Consider the following 14,525-nt stretch of genomic DNA (forward strand, 5'->3'; position numbering starts at 1 on the left):
TATAAGCTACTATCAACCATGATAGAATTCACACTAAAGTTGTAACTTTTAATTCAGTAACCCCTTCCTTTAAAAAAAACACATTTCTCCGCCACATTGTTGTGAGGGAAAAGAATTTGAGTGCGCTAGGCACTAAAACACGTTGAACTCAGGGTTATTATTCACACGCCCCTAAACACTTGAACTCAAAGTGTTACCATCCACACACTGCTAAACCCCATACCTCATAGGCCTCCACTGCTTTTGTTGCGCCTTAGGCCATCCCGAGGGCATGAGTTTGGGCTGCGTCTCCCTGCGCCTAAACCATTTATTTTATTTTATTTTATTTTATTTAAGCTTTTGTTTTTCCCGTACCACAACACCAAACTATCATCTTCATGTTCTACAAAATGTGTTTTCGATGAAATTTTTTTTTATAATCCATGTCAAAAAATCTGAAAACAAGGATATAAATCTTAATCTAAATGAATTTCAATCTAAATAAAGTAATGTAGGAATTAAAAAATATTCAATGGAAAAAAAAAAAAAAAAAAAGGATACGATCGGTATGTTTTTACTGATCCTCCTCAATAGGAGTTGCTAGTACGTTAGCACGTTAGCAACTATTTTCAAGATTGAGTCGCTAGTTTCATACCGATCCACCCATTTTCTTTTTTTTTCTTTTTCAGTTTTTTTTTTAGAAATTTTATTTTATTTCCCTTACCATAACAACAAACTATAATTTTCATGTTCTTCAAAATATATTTTTCCGTACAAAACCTATTATAATTCAAATTTAAACACTTGAAATCAACGATTTAAAACCTAAATTTAAAGATATTTTTGTAATTTTAAACTTTAAGAATCAATAAAAAAATAGTTTTGAGACCTAATAAATGGTAGGATCAAGTTCAAAGATCTTGCAATATTTTCCTTAACTCCGAGACAAAATATTTGCTAAAGCTAAAAATTTCAATTTTTTCCTTAACAATTTTCCAATCGATTTTGAGAACTTTTACGACATTTGTTGTAAACCAAAGTTAGAGTTATCAACTCGCACCACATATTTCCTAAAATTAATTTAGGACGTTCCCAAGATTTCAAACACCTACAAATCTCTTCTGGGGTCCCGCTATTAGTTTTCATTATTTTTTTTTCTATTTTTGAACTTTAAAAATTAATAAAAAATAATTTCGGTACCTAATAAAGAATAAAATCACATCCAAAGGTCTTGCAACATTTTTATTAATTCACATTCAAACTATTTCCTAAAATTAAAAATTTCATTTCTTGACAAAAACTGTGAGTAACCCATGTTTTCAATTGATTTTGAGAACTTTTACAAAATTAATTGTAAGACAAAATTTGAATCATTTTAAGTTTTGAATAGAAACAAAGCGTGAAGCGTGCAAAAAATTTCAGTATATTCATTCGGTCATTTGTCAAACAATTAGTGGGCTTTTTTATCATAAGTCGAACTAGGTTGTGCATCTAACAAACATATATCGACATATGGCGAAACAATTTGATGAAAGTTATCGAGAGGATTTTTTAAGTAATCTCAACATAACTTACCGAGTGCTGGCGAGATATGTCTAGCAGACATTACATGAAACATTTGGTGGGCACAAAATAAATTCATATCAAACATTGAAAGAGTCTTCGGAAGACATTCACATATATATTTTTGGGAGTTTTAACGAAAAGTCCGCGGTACTGTTCACTTTAACGAAAAACCACATTTTTATACTAAAAAGTCAAACCTAGTACTATTCACTTTACCCTTTATTTTGTCCTTATCGTTAAAACTCAAAGTTTTCAAGTCATTTTAATTAGTTTTCCTTATATTTTTTGGCTTTCGGATGGTATGGAAATTACTTGATCCCAATGTGTATTTGTCATGGCCAAGGATCTGCTGTCCCTAAAATGGAATGGTGGCTTCCAGATGATCTATTCATTGCGCCCTCCCCCCAAAAAAAACACTCGCCGAACACCCCAAATATCCCAAAAGTTGCCATAATTCTCATTGATGGTGTCCACTCTAAAATTGATCATGTTCCATGAAAAACATATCGATAAATATTGGAATTGAATTGAATTGGAATTGTCGTTCGGAATCTAATTGAACTGGAGTCGACGATTTGATTTGAATCGAACCAGAGCCAGCGATTTAAATTGAATTGAACTGGATCCGTCGATTTGATTTGAATCGAACTAAATCAAAGCTAGTGATTTGAATTGAATTTCTGATGAATAGGGAGATAACGATATCGTGGGGATCGATTAGTCTCTGAAGCAGGCGTTTAGAGGGAGATAGGGAATGAGAGATACAAATCGAGGCCGAGGGTGTTGTCGTCGATGAGGTGGGGTGGTTGAGGTGGTTGGCTGACGACACCAGTTGCTAGGGAATCTAATACTTCTCATGTATTTTGGGGAATTCTGTTTGTCTGAACTCACAATAATACAAGAAATTTTTTCTTGTGACCGGAACACGGATGGTACACCATGTGTTTTTATACAAGTTATGGGAAATTGTATTTTATAAGTTATTAACTTTGTAACATACATATCCCACTATTTGTATAGGGACACGTGATATACCACCCCGTATTCCGGTCACACTGAAAAATCTCTTCAATACTCTATCTATTCTATTAAGAGAACCCTCATTGTCAACTTTTTTTTCCTTTTTTGCCCTCACTTTTGATACACACTATTGACAAAAGGAGGGCAAAATAGTAATTTTGTATATTTTGACAAAATGACAATCATATCCCTATTTTACCCTTTTTTTTTTTTTTGAGAAAATGACAATCATATACTTATTTTTTCAATTTTACCCTCACTTTTGATACACAATATTTACATGAGGACAAAACAGTAATTATGAATATTAAAAAAAATATGAACTTATTAAGAGAAATTGTTCACAAATACAAAACACACACAAAGTGTGTGCTCTCTGCTTTACTTTTGTTAAAGTGAATGACACGTGTCAAATAAATAGAAATGAGACATAGGAGGAGACACTATTTTAGGGATAGCAGATCCTTGGCCATCTGTCACTCGCCATATCAAATATCAGCATACACGTGTCATTAAAAAAAATATATATATATATATATATATATTTTATAAATTAGGGAACCCAACAGTATTTTGCCACCTGTAGGAGCTTGTCTATTTTGGCAATGATGAAAAGATGTACAATAATTTAGGTTTGTTGATGAGTATGGCCCAACATAAAAATTGGACATACGATGTGAATTGAATTTTGCACAATTAAGGCGTGACAAGTGGCAATGGCGACGGCCGCATGATGTGCAGCAATTGTGCATGCCTCGTGATTTATTACCATCAACAATTCCACCAAAAGGTGGATAAATTGTTTATTGTGCTCAAAATACGACTGATACATCATATGTTTTTATATAAGTCGAGGGGAGTTTTAATTTTAAGTTATTAATCTTTTGACACAAGTATCTCACTATTTATAGAGTTAGTACCATCCCATGTTCTAAATGCACTGAAAAATCTCATTAATAGGTGGGACACGAGCCTAACATTGACGTAGAATTGAGGGAAGAGGATCCTCTTTATAGAGATCCTATGGATTCTCATATTATAACCGTTCATCGTATATCGTGCGATCAATTTTCGTCAAGTACTATTTGTATTTAATTTTAAATTAAAAAAATTTAAATGATTTTTAACCGCACGATGTAAACGTGTGTTCCATTTTTACCTTTAGAATTTGTGCGTCCTAACACCTAAGCATGTGACTCTTTTTGTCTGCCGAACGAGGACTCGGTAGGGTCGACTGCACCAAGGTGACTCCTGAACTGCCCATTATTGCTTCAAGAAACTTGAAATTTAAGTTTAGAATTTATTTATTATACATATGTAACATTAGTGAGTTAGAGAAATAGTTGAATTTTAATTAACCATCAAATGCGCTTTATATTTCACCATTATAAAAAGACAAGAGTTAGAGAAATAGTTGAATTTTAATTAACAATCAAATGCGCTTTATATTTCACCATTATAAAAAGACAAGAGTTAGAGAAATAGTTGATTTTTAATTAACCATCAAATGCGCTTTATATTTCACCATTATAAAAAGACAAGAGATTATAGCTCGTCCCATATTCAAACTGACCAAATTAAGTATGTTATGGAACATTGTCAATTAGTTTTTAGGGTATACCCGGTATAGTTGCTCACATTCTAACGTCGAAGAGTAATGTTATCAAAATCGCTTATAAAAGCATCTCCAATGTAAAGCCTAAATGAAGTTCCTACAACAGTATAGTCATTACATTTAGAGACAAAAGGCTACCAATGGGTCAGAATAGAAGTCTTCAAAGCATCTCAATATATGAACTCGACGAATAACTTAAAGAAATCCTCAAATGAGAGGACTGTATGTATAGACTCAAAGAGTAGGCCCACTGTTGATTTCAAGTGGGAAACAACCCTACCCACATGAAAATGCCTTATGTTTTCGGAATTTTTCTCTTTTCGAGAATGCCATACGATAGCTTCTCTTTCTAGTTTTTTGTTTTTTTTTTCTTTTTTCTGTAGTTTTTCTCTTCCAAACATAAAGATGACTTTTATTTTTATCAACGACCACAATACTAGAACGAAATAGTTCCTCCAAGTTATCCAAAAGCTAGAAGACAAAGGTGATGACCATGCACGGTTCCAACATTATAACTTTTGTTTGACCACAGGAACTGGAAGAAGGGACACAAGAAAGCGAAATCACAGACAGCCACGTGTGCGGGCAAAGATCTTGAAATTTGATCCAACGTATACAATATTATCATATGATGGTTTCAACGTGAAAAATAAAAAAATACAGTGTGGTTCCAACAAAGGATGACTCATAACAATACTAGGCAACAAGAAAAAGCACATTAAACAACCCAATCAACTTCATCATAAGAACACTTACCTTTCACCATTGCCAATAACCTTTTTGGGAGAAAGCACATTATCCAGTTACAGTGAACCACTCCAAAACTTTTTAGGCTCGGGATTAACATGACGTGGTAAAGAACAACATTGCCTTGAAGTCTCACCTTCACTTCTTCCATTTTCTTGAGCAATGTTTCTAGGACTAGATGCACTCACATCATCCTCACAAATCATGCAGATCGTTGAAGCCATCCTAAGCAGGCAGACACCGAATACATAAAACAATAATTAGAACTTAAAAAACTGAACATCTGAGACAAGGAAGATGAGTTTAAAGAAGTAGTTCCTGTACCTCCTCGTAAGGCACAGCATTTGCTTGGATTTCCATCTCAGTGGCTTCCCTCTTCGCTGGAAAACTAACATCCTCGTCCTTGTCAATTTGCTTCTCACTTGATGCATTGGGCATGCCATCCTCTTCAATCTGCTGGCAACAGTGTGTCAGTAATAATATAAATTAACAATATAAATGATTAATAATGTTTAAATGAAGGCGTCGTGCATGAATCAGACCAACGGTTAGTTGATTAGGACTAAAATAAGTATACATAGGCTAGAAATTGATAAACTTACAAGGGCAGCCTGATTTTTTAAATCCTCAATGTTGAAATTCCAGGCACTGATTCCTCGGATATACTCTTGCTGCAAGTAAGAATATATATTAAAGCAGAAAGCTTGATTACACAGTATATTAATTTATAGCACATGCACACAGACAAATTCAAAGAGTGAAGGCGGAAAAAGAAACCTTAAATGCGGATGCCTAAAGACCACTCAAGACTACAACTAAACACGTAACTACTTTTATTTAAGGGTTAGCTACATTTTACACCCTTCAGGTCTTAAAATAGACCATGAGGTTCAAATTTTCTTCACCCTGAAGTTTTGAAATTGTATCGCTGTACACCTTTTGCCTCTTTGAATATCTCATCCTCCATTAAATTGATGAGTATTTTTGTCGATGTAATGCAAATTTGGCTTACACGTTTTGCCATAAGGATCTCGCACTCGCTATATCATCAATTTAATAAAGGGTCAAACAATCAATCAGACCAAAGGCATAAATTGTTACAATTTTAATACCTTCATAGCCCAATTTGAAAATCACCCCTAACCTCAAGGGTGTAAAATGTAGTTAGCTCTTTATTTAACTTTGACCAACTCTCACCTGTGATAAATGTTCATCCCCAATTTTAATACCTTTATGGCCCAATTTGAAAATCACCCCAAACCTCAAGGGTGTAAAATGTAGTTAGCTCTTTATTTGACTTTGAACAACTCTCACCTGTGATAAATGTTCATCCCCATAGAGAGCCTTATTCGGCACAAGAAGATCGGATTCTTTTGCCTAAAACACAACCAAAAAAAAAAAAGTAAAAATGTAGCTGAAATCATGACACATACCATAACTGAATAATAAAGTACAAAAGAGAATATGGGAGTAGCAAGAGACCTTCAGCATCCTGAAACGTTCACCCAATGGAGAAAGACCCTCAAGAATGGTTCGCGACAGATATTCAACAGGTCGTGCATGTTTGAAAAAATGGTGCTTCAAAAGCTTCTCTGAAGATGGACGCTTCTTTGGATCCTTCACTAAGCAAGCACCTACCATCCCTTTGAAAGACTGGAAAATGTAGCACTTCATGAATTAAATTTGGGAATGGAAGATGTGAGTTTCAACTGGCCAACACAAACCTTTGAAAATCTTTTGTCTCTTTCATAGTCAAGGCCTGGGGGTGCATTTTGTAAAGTCATAAGCAAAACCTGCAAAGAAAAGAGTGGAGATCATTCATACACTCACCCAATAAGCACCGGTGAAACACTTCTATGAGGAAGAGCCCATATAAATATGAAAAATTCAAGAAAATTACTTTCATGGGCGGATACTTAGAAAATGGGGCATGACCATGAGCAAGCTCAAGCGCTGTTATTCCAAATGACCAGATGTCTGCTCTGTAAATGAAGAAAAAGGTAAAAATACAACATAAGAAAACTTCAGCCAAACATAAAGCAGCAGAGAAACCACAGATACAGAGAGAACATAGAAAGTCAGAGATTGGCTAGTAACCCACTCACTTGAAGTCATATCCAGGTAACTCCTGCATAACTTCAGGAGCCATCCTGAGGAGAAAGGGACAAAATCAGAGTATTTTAGGGTGTATAGTCTGCTGATGAGTCTTACTTGTTCGGAGGTATCTATTCGTTTCTTACTACAATACCTTGTTTTGACTCGTTTGGATGTGCTTTTAAAATGACTGAAAGCACTTTTCGAGAAAATGTTTTTGAGTTCAAAATACACTTAGTGTTTTCTGCAAGAAGCACCAGTTATGTGCTTCTTCCAGAAGCACTTTTAAGTGTTTTTCCAGGGTTTACTTGCATCTTTACTAAAAATTGGTTCTAAAAACATTTTCACCAAAAATGCTTTCAGTTATTTTAAAAGCACATCCAAACGAGCTCTATGTATAAAATTTCTACAGCCTTAAGCCAATTAAAATGGACAATGATTCTGATATTACAGCATCATATATAAGGCAGACGGAAAAGATTAAAAAACAAATACCAGCATGGAGTTCCAACAAACGTATTTCTGGAACGTTGTCTATCACCAGCATCGAACATGCATGCGGACACTCCAAAGTCTGCTAACTTGACGGCACCATTAGAGTCAATTAAAATATTCCCAGCCTGAATTTGAAGGTTAAGAACATAAATAAGAATACCAGCGCATCATCCTTCAACATGAACAGGCATATATAACAGTATGCTGAGAAATTTGACGCAATTTGTACACAAGCTTGTCATATACCCAGACACAAACATATCGGCCAGTTATTCACATGTAAGAAGTTTTGAATAGAGACGTAAACATTATATCATTAAGCGCAGAATTAATCTTTTCAAAAAAAAAAAAATCGCATTACATGGAAAGTAACTATCCTCAGAAAATATTGGTTCCAAGGATACTAGTTTTCTGCATATTGCAACCAATAATGTGCCTCACCTTATTTCATAGTGAAGAATACAAAAAGTTATTGGTAAATCACTTGGCCTGAATGAAGTATACAAAAAATTATTGGTAAATAATACGAGAGTGGAGCTTGGTACCTTCACATCTCTATGGATGTCGCCCTGAGCATGAAGATACACAAGAGCTTTGAGAACTTCGTTCAATAAAGTCGCAATAACAGGCTCTTCAAACCCTTCAGGATAAGAAGATTTCATTATATGCTGGCAGGACCCTCCAGCCATATATGGCATCACGACCCAAAGGCTGTGGCCAGCAGTGAATGAACAATGTGCTCGTACTAAATTTTGGTGTTTAATCAAAGTCATTGTATTAACCTCCCGTCGGATACCATCCTGCAAAATTTGACGGAAAATAGAACTATAGATGATACTTCAAAATACCATTTATACTCTTATATCAACCAATTGACAGCTTAAAGACAAAAACCATTCAATTTCGACAAACAATATTCTTCGAGACTATGATGGTTTAAAAGTGTTGCTAACGCAGAAACTAAACTTCTTTCCAGACAAATCCTTTCTACAAATTCCTTGTAGTTGTGCCCAAACGTTCACCCTATGTTTGGATGAGGGATTGGCAAGCATATAGGATTAAGCTACATAAGGTAGAAATGCACCACAAAGATTAGAGGGAGGGATTTGAATTGACCAGATACAATGCTTTATTGCATTGGGAGGGATTTTGCCAATGATTACTTGAAAGGAGTAATTTGTAAATCCTTTTTGTTTATGTCGTTGTAAAGATCATGCAATGCATTTCAAATTCCTTTATACAATGTTTTGTAGTGCAGTTTTAACTAATCTATCCTAAAACCCTTGCAAATCCCCCATCCAAACATAGGGTTAGAAAACAAATTCACCACGAAAATAATGAAGTATAAGTCTTCTGTAAGCTACTGAAGCCATGATGTGATAGGATTGCTTCTCGAACGATTATGCAATATGTATGCATAAGTTCAGTTAGTCCATACATGTTAGAAGTAGAACCCAAGTGAACGAGATAAGGCAAATATAAACATCACTTACACACAAATTCAATGAAGTATAAATAAAATAAACATATGAGCTGCATAAGAGAGTAAGCTTCAAACCAGGTCATTGTTACACTTTTCCAGATCAAGAACCTTGATAGCAACTATCTCATTAAGTGGTATACAGAGTGCCCTGTACACGGAAGCACTGACACCTTCACCAACTTCTTCATATAACTTATAATCTTTTGCATCCAAAGGAAATCGTTTATTTGATTCATACTCCATGGTTTCTTCTTATATCACACTGTTTAAATACTCTCTAGTTCTAGATATCCCAACGAACAAGATTAAGGTGTACCCCAAGGAGATAAGCATCAAATCAGTACGGGGTTTCCAACTTGATAGCATTTTCCCTTTGTTCAACACAAAATTGCAGATACATCCAGTAACTCCATCAAGATATTGTTCTCACCATATGTGTCCATTTATAGCCCAATTAATTTCAGGAACCCATAACTAATTATAAAATATTGATATCTCCAAATAGGCAACACTATGATTTCATCCGCTGCCAAAAATTATTGATAAAACTTGGTGAACCAGTACGTAGAAAATCAGCATTGAGAGCATATGGCCATATCTAGTAAATTAGGCAATAAGTGCAGAATAATGCCTCGCGAATTTGAACTGCCCACTATTCTCACAAGACCAACTCGAATGTTATCCTATGGCGTGCATGCGGAAGGCAATGATTGACGTCTTATGAATACATAACAAAATAATCCTACAAAATCAAAGAGGTAGTAGTTAGCCTTAGCGAAAGAAGGAAAACAAGAAATGACTACTTCAGTGACCCAATACGAGGTATATCAAACACATACCAATGACATTGATCGTAACAATTCCAGTAAACAAAATTTAACCCATCAATGGTTAAACGGATACGAAACAAAATCCAAACACGAACTGTAATTCGGTAATGGGTGACCAAATTCTGGATCCTAAAGTACCAACTTTGTTGAAAATTAAGAATCTACTAAAAATTGTATCCGAAAAACTAACAATCTTAAGAAAGATCTCGTTTGATCATTTCCGAACAATCCTCCCTCCCAGTAAAGCAAAAGACTTCAACTTTCTGTAAATTCACGCTTCTATTCAACAATTTACTCATAATTTTGAATATAAAAAATTAATTTGCAATCAAATTTCCACATTTTCCCAATCATATTCCAAAAATAACATCTCAGAAACCATCTGAAATCATCCAAACCAAAATCCCAGTCGCCCATTTGCCAACCCACCAAATCCAACGCATCAGATTCTCATCACAATCATTAAGAAATCAAATAATTAACCAAAAAGAAAACTTTTAAATTGCTGCTGAGTAAAGTCGTAACCTTGATGAGAAAAATTAACCGCTTTAAGAGGACGGACGACCCTGAAGAATCACCAGCGAGAGTACCGAATCCGTAGGACCAGTTCGTGTCGTTTCGTATCGGTTTCGCTGCGTTCCGACGTGAAAGCGTGGTAGGTTCCAGAAGGACCAAGAGGCGAATTGCAGAGAATAAAGGAAATGACAGAGAAATTGTAAAAGAAACAGCTTTTCATTCATATCCCAAATGGGAGTCGCAACAGGGATAATATACCCAAGGTATTAAATATCGATAATATCGGAAATATCAGTAGTCCGAAAATACGGAAATATCGATGGAAATATCGGGATAATATCGATATCGATAAAAATTACATGGAAACCACGGAAATTGTAAGAAAAACTTGGAAATTTTTATTGAAACTTTGCAGGATGTTTATTTAGTCAATTATCTATTAGTTTATCACAAAAAATTGGAAGGAAATGCATTGCATGATGAATTTAACATTATCAAGTTGATTATATAGCGAGCTGACAAACATTGTGAGTGTAGAAAATATGTAGTAATTAATGAAAAAAGTCTAAACACACCATAATCATTTATATATAATGAATTAGTACAATATTTTACACTTTATACATTGCATGGTAAGATATATTAGTGACTCAGTACCACATAGAGTTCCTATGAGGTTCAAAATTATATATTGACGTAAAATACTATGTCAAGAAAGTTGCCTTACAAGTTAGATGACTTTATCTTTATGTCTCTTTCTACCAATTTTTCATAAAGCAATCCATCAGTTGGTATATTTCTAGTTTAGAAGGGTCACATCTTCGAATAAGGCCTTAATGTAAAACCCTTCCCTTTAGTTTATAATTTTACTTTGTAGGTTTTTATTTTTATTTTTTTTTTAAATTATTATTTTTGGATCTTAATTAGTGAGCCAAGGGGTCCACCCCCTTATTTTTGTCCCGAGGCTTTCATCTCTCATCTCTCTCAGTCCTCTCTTTCTCTCCACTTTCCCATGCTCTCCCTCTCTCTGCAACTCTCATCATTCCTCCCTCTCTCTGCAACTCTCATCATTCCTTCTAGTTCTTCGGTTCTTCCCCGAACTCACACACACACACACCAGCACTCCCTCATCTCCCTCGTTCTTCTTCTCCCTCTGCTAGTGCAGACAAGGAACCAAAACCCAGTTTCCGGTGTGGACCATGGATTCCAAGGTGAAACTCCGTCGAGCTTCGACCACGGCATGCCTTGAAAATGGTATAGATCTCTTCCTCTTCCCTTGGGCTTCAGTTTGGTAGTTTATTTGACATGTGTTGGTCACGTTTTGGGGTTGACCGGAGCTTGTAAGCTCCGGCGTCCTCTTTCCGTCGAAACCAGGCCAAAATATCGCGATAGTTTCGGAAATATCGCGATATTTTGACAAAAATCATTTGGATATTGAAAAAAAAATCGGTTCCCTTAAAAACCGATAATATCGGCGATATTTCGCCGATATTATCGGCATTTCGGACCATGAATATGCCCACATCCGCACTACAGACAATAGTGTTAGGTAAATATGCCGAGTCACTATCCTACTGCTGATCCACTACTAGATAAAGGAAATAACTAAGGAAATGGGCCTGAATGGGAAATGGGTCTTAATAGGGCACCCCCCATAGAACAAGCCTGTCCTCAGGCGTCAAAATCTAGAAAACGAGTGACTATGGAGTCAGCATCTTCCCATGTTGCGTCATGCTCTGGTAGACCTTGCCATTTATTAACCAGCGAGTGATCGCCTTGTTGTGTCTTTTGAACATGCCACGTTGCATGATGCACTATGGAAACCATAGAAGGGAACCATCAGCGGCCACTGAGGGTAGTGTTGCTGAAGTCACAGAATGAGCACTGAGCTTGGGTTTGAGCAGTGACACATGAAAAGTGGGGTGAATGCGGGACTGAGGAGGAAGGTCCAATGTGTAGGTGACCTGGCCGACGCGAGCGAGCACTTGAAATGGTCCGTAATAGCGTGGTGCCAGTTTTGGGCAGTGAGTTTTAGACACAGAGGTTTGCCTATACGGTTGGAGTTTGAGGAAGACCAAATCACCTACTTGAAAAGTCATTTCCGATCGATGCTTGTCTGCCTGTTGCCTCATGCACTGCTGTGCCATGTGCATGTTCTCCTTGAGATGCTTAAGAAGGGTGTCTCGGTTCCTGAGAGTGACATCCACCAGATGAACCGGAGAGTAGCTGGGAAGGTAGGACTGCACGGTGGGTGGAGGATAGTCGTAGACCGCCTGGAATGAAGTCATTTTGATGGTTGACTGAAATGTGGTGTTATACCATCATTCCGCCCATGGCAGCCATTGAATCCAAGTAGTGGGTTTGTCCATGGCAAAGCTGCGAAGATAATGCTCTAATATCCTATTAAGAATTTCTGTCTGGCCATCTGTTTGTGGGTGATAGGTGGAGCTTTTGCAAAGTGTCGTATGTTGGTGTTTGAAGAAGGCCGTCCAAAACTCACTAAGGAAAATCGGGTCTCCATCACTGACAATAGAAGCAGGCATCCCGTGCAATCTGAACACCTCCTGAATAAAGACTTCAGCAATCTGTGGAGCGGGGTAGGGGTGCTGGATATGAATGAAATGACCGTATTTAGAGAGACGATCCATGACTACCAAAATAGCATTCTTGCCATGGTTCGAGAGAAGACCTTCGACGAAGTCCATAGCAATATCAGTCCACAATTGGGTCGGCATAGAGAGTGGCTGTAGAAATCCTGGTGGTTTAATGGTTTCATAATGAGTTCGTTGGCAGACATCACAAGCGGCCACAAAGCTTTTAACCTCTTTTTTATGCCGGGCCAATTAAAGTAATGAGTGATGCGTTTGTATGTCCATAAGAACCCAGAATGTCCGGAAGAAGGAGAAGCATGGAATTCCTGTAGAAGGCGGGCACGCCACTGAGATGTGGAAGGTACGAAAATACCGGTCTTGTAATAAATCAGGTCACTTTGCAGCTTAAAATAGCCTGTACTGTGGGGGTTATGTTGTAAGTCTTAAAAGAGTTTGGCCGTGGAAGGATTTGCCCCATAGGAATTCTGAATCTCGGATACACAATCAAATGGTGGTTGTGATATCCCCATTAGAGATAGAAGGTCAGAACGGCGGGACAGTGCATCAGCAGCTGCATTAGAAGCCCCTGGACGATACTCCAAGGTATAGTTGTACCCAAGTAGTTTCAACAGCCACTTTTGTTGTGCCGGAGTAGTAAGTCGTTGGTCCAAGAAATATTTGAGTGTTTAGTGATCCGTGAGAATTTTGAAGTGATGACCAATCAAGTATGGGCACCACTTTTGTACAGCAAACACTACAGCTATCATTTCCTTATCATACACTTACAGGTTTGGTGTTTGGGGGCCAAAGGCTTACTGATGAACTCGATGGGATGGTTATCTTGTGCCAACACTGCTCCTATACCAACGTTTAAGGCGTCACACTCGAGAGTGAACGGCTTGGTGAAGTCCAGGAGAGCCAGCACGGGTGTGGTGGACAGTGCAAGTTTGAGGGCCGAGAACGCCGTGTCGACTGCCGGGGACAAAAAAAAACTGTCTTTTTTGAGCAAGTCAGTGAGAGGCTTGGCAATGAAACCAAAATGGCGGACAAATTTGCAGTAGTATCCTGCCAGACCTAAGAATCCGCGAAGGCCCCTAAGACTTGTAGGCATCGGCCATTCCATAATAGCTGCAATTTTGGATGGGTCAACCTGAACCCCACTAGCTGAAATGATATGGCCTAAATAGGCAATCGAGTCCTGACCAAAAGTACACTTAGATGGTTTCAACTGCAATTGGTGCAACTGGAGAATGTCGAACATGGCTGTGAGGTGGGAAACATGGCGGTCTAGGGAGTCATTGAAGACTAAAATATCATCAAAAAAGATGAGAACGGATTTCCGGAGCAGGGGCTTCAAGATTGAATACATCAGTGCTTAGAATGTGGTTGGTGCGTTAGTCAGGCCAAATTATGACTGTGAATTCGTAATGGCCTTCATGTGTGCAGAACGCTGTCTTATGGATGTCCGCCTCGTGCATTCGAATTTGGTGGTACCCGGAGCTGAGATCCAATTTAGAAAATATCATAGCACCTTTCAATTCAACCAATAGTTCTTCAATAATAGGGACCGAGAAGCAATCTTTGATGGT

General features: G+C 37.2%; 2 protein-coding genes across 5 annotated transcripts; both read right to left on the reverse strand.

Annotated features, from left to right (window-relative positions):
• Positions 1 to 4,760: 4,760 nt before the first annotated feature.
• LOC103421478 (uncharacterized) lies at positions 4,761 to 10,606 on the reverse strand. Of its 4 annotated transcripts, none has more exons than XR_003775897.2 (12): positions 10,355 to 10,606; positions 9,075 to 9,741; positions 8,062 to 8,316; positions 7,517 to 7,641; positions 7,033 to 7,077; positions 6,828 to 6,909; positions 6,652 to 6,720; positions 6,410 to 6,580; positions 6,125 to 6,304; positions 5,530 to 5,598; positions 5,252 to 5,380; positions 4,761 to 5,152 (listed from the first exon to the last, which is right to left on the reverse strand). XR_003775897.2 is itself a non-coding variant. In XM_029107739.2 (12 exons), exons 2-12 carry the CDS (start codon positions 9,240 to 9,242, stop codon positions 5,123 to 5,125), a joined length of 1,206 nt encoding a protein of 401 aa, XP_028963572.1. In that variant the 5' UTR covers positions 9,243 to 9,741; positions 10,355 to 10,606; the 3' UTR covers positions 4,761 to 5,122. The 4 variants fall into 4 exon arrangements, 2 of the variants coding, with proteins under 2 accessions (XP_028963572.1, XP_028963570.1); XM_029107739.2 differs by having other exon boundaries at positions 6,242 to 6,304; XM_029107737.2 differs by having other exon boundaries at positions 5,252 to 5,383; positions 6,242 to 6,304.
• A 2,773-nt stretch (positions 10,607 to 13,379) lies between these two features.
• Positions 13,380 to 14,305, reverse strand: LOC139188078 (uncharacterized mitochondrial protein AtMg00860-like). Its single transcript, XM_070805120.1, has 2 exons — positions 13,723 to 14,305; positions 13,380 to 13,522 (listed from the first exon to the last, which is right to left on the reverse strand). Exons 1-2 carry the CDS (start codon positions 14,303 to 14,305, stop codon positions 13,380 to 13,382), a joined length of 726 nt encoding a protein of 241 aa, XP_070661221.1.
• Positions 14,306 to 14,525: the final 220 nt, after the last annotated feature.

This window comes from Malus domestica, chromosome 09 (genome assembly GCF_042453785.1).
Source record: "Malus domestica chromosome 09, GDT2T_hap1".
Classification (NCBI taxonomy): Eukaryota; Viridiplantae; Streptophyta; class Magnoliopsida; order Rosales; family Rosaceae; genus Malus; species Malus domestica.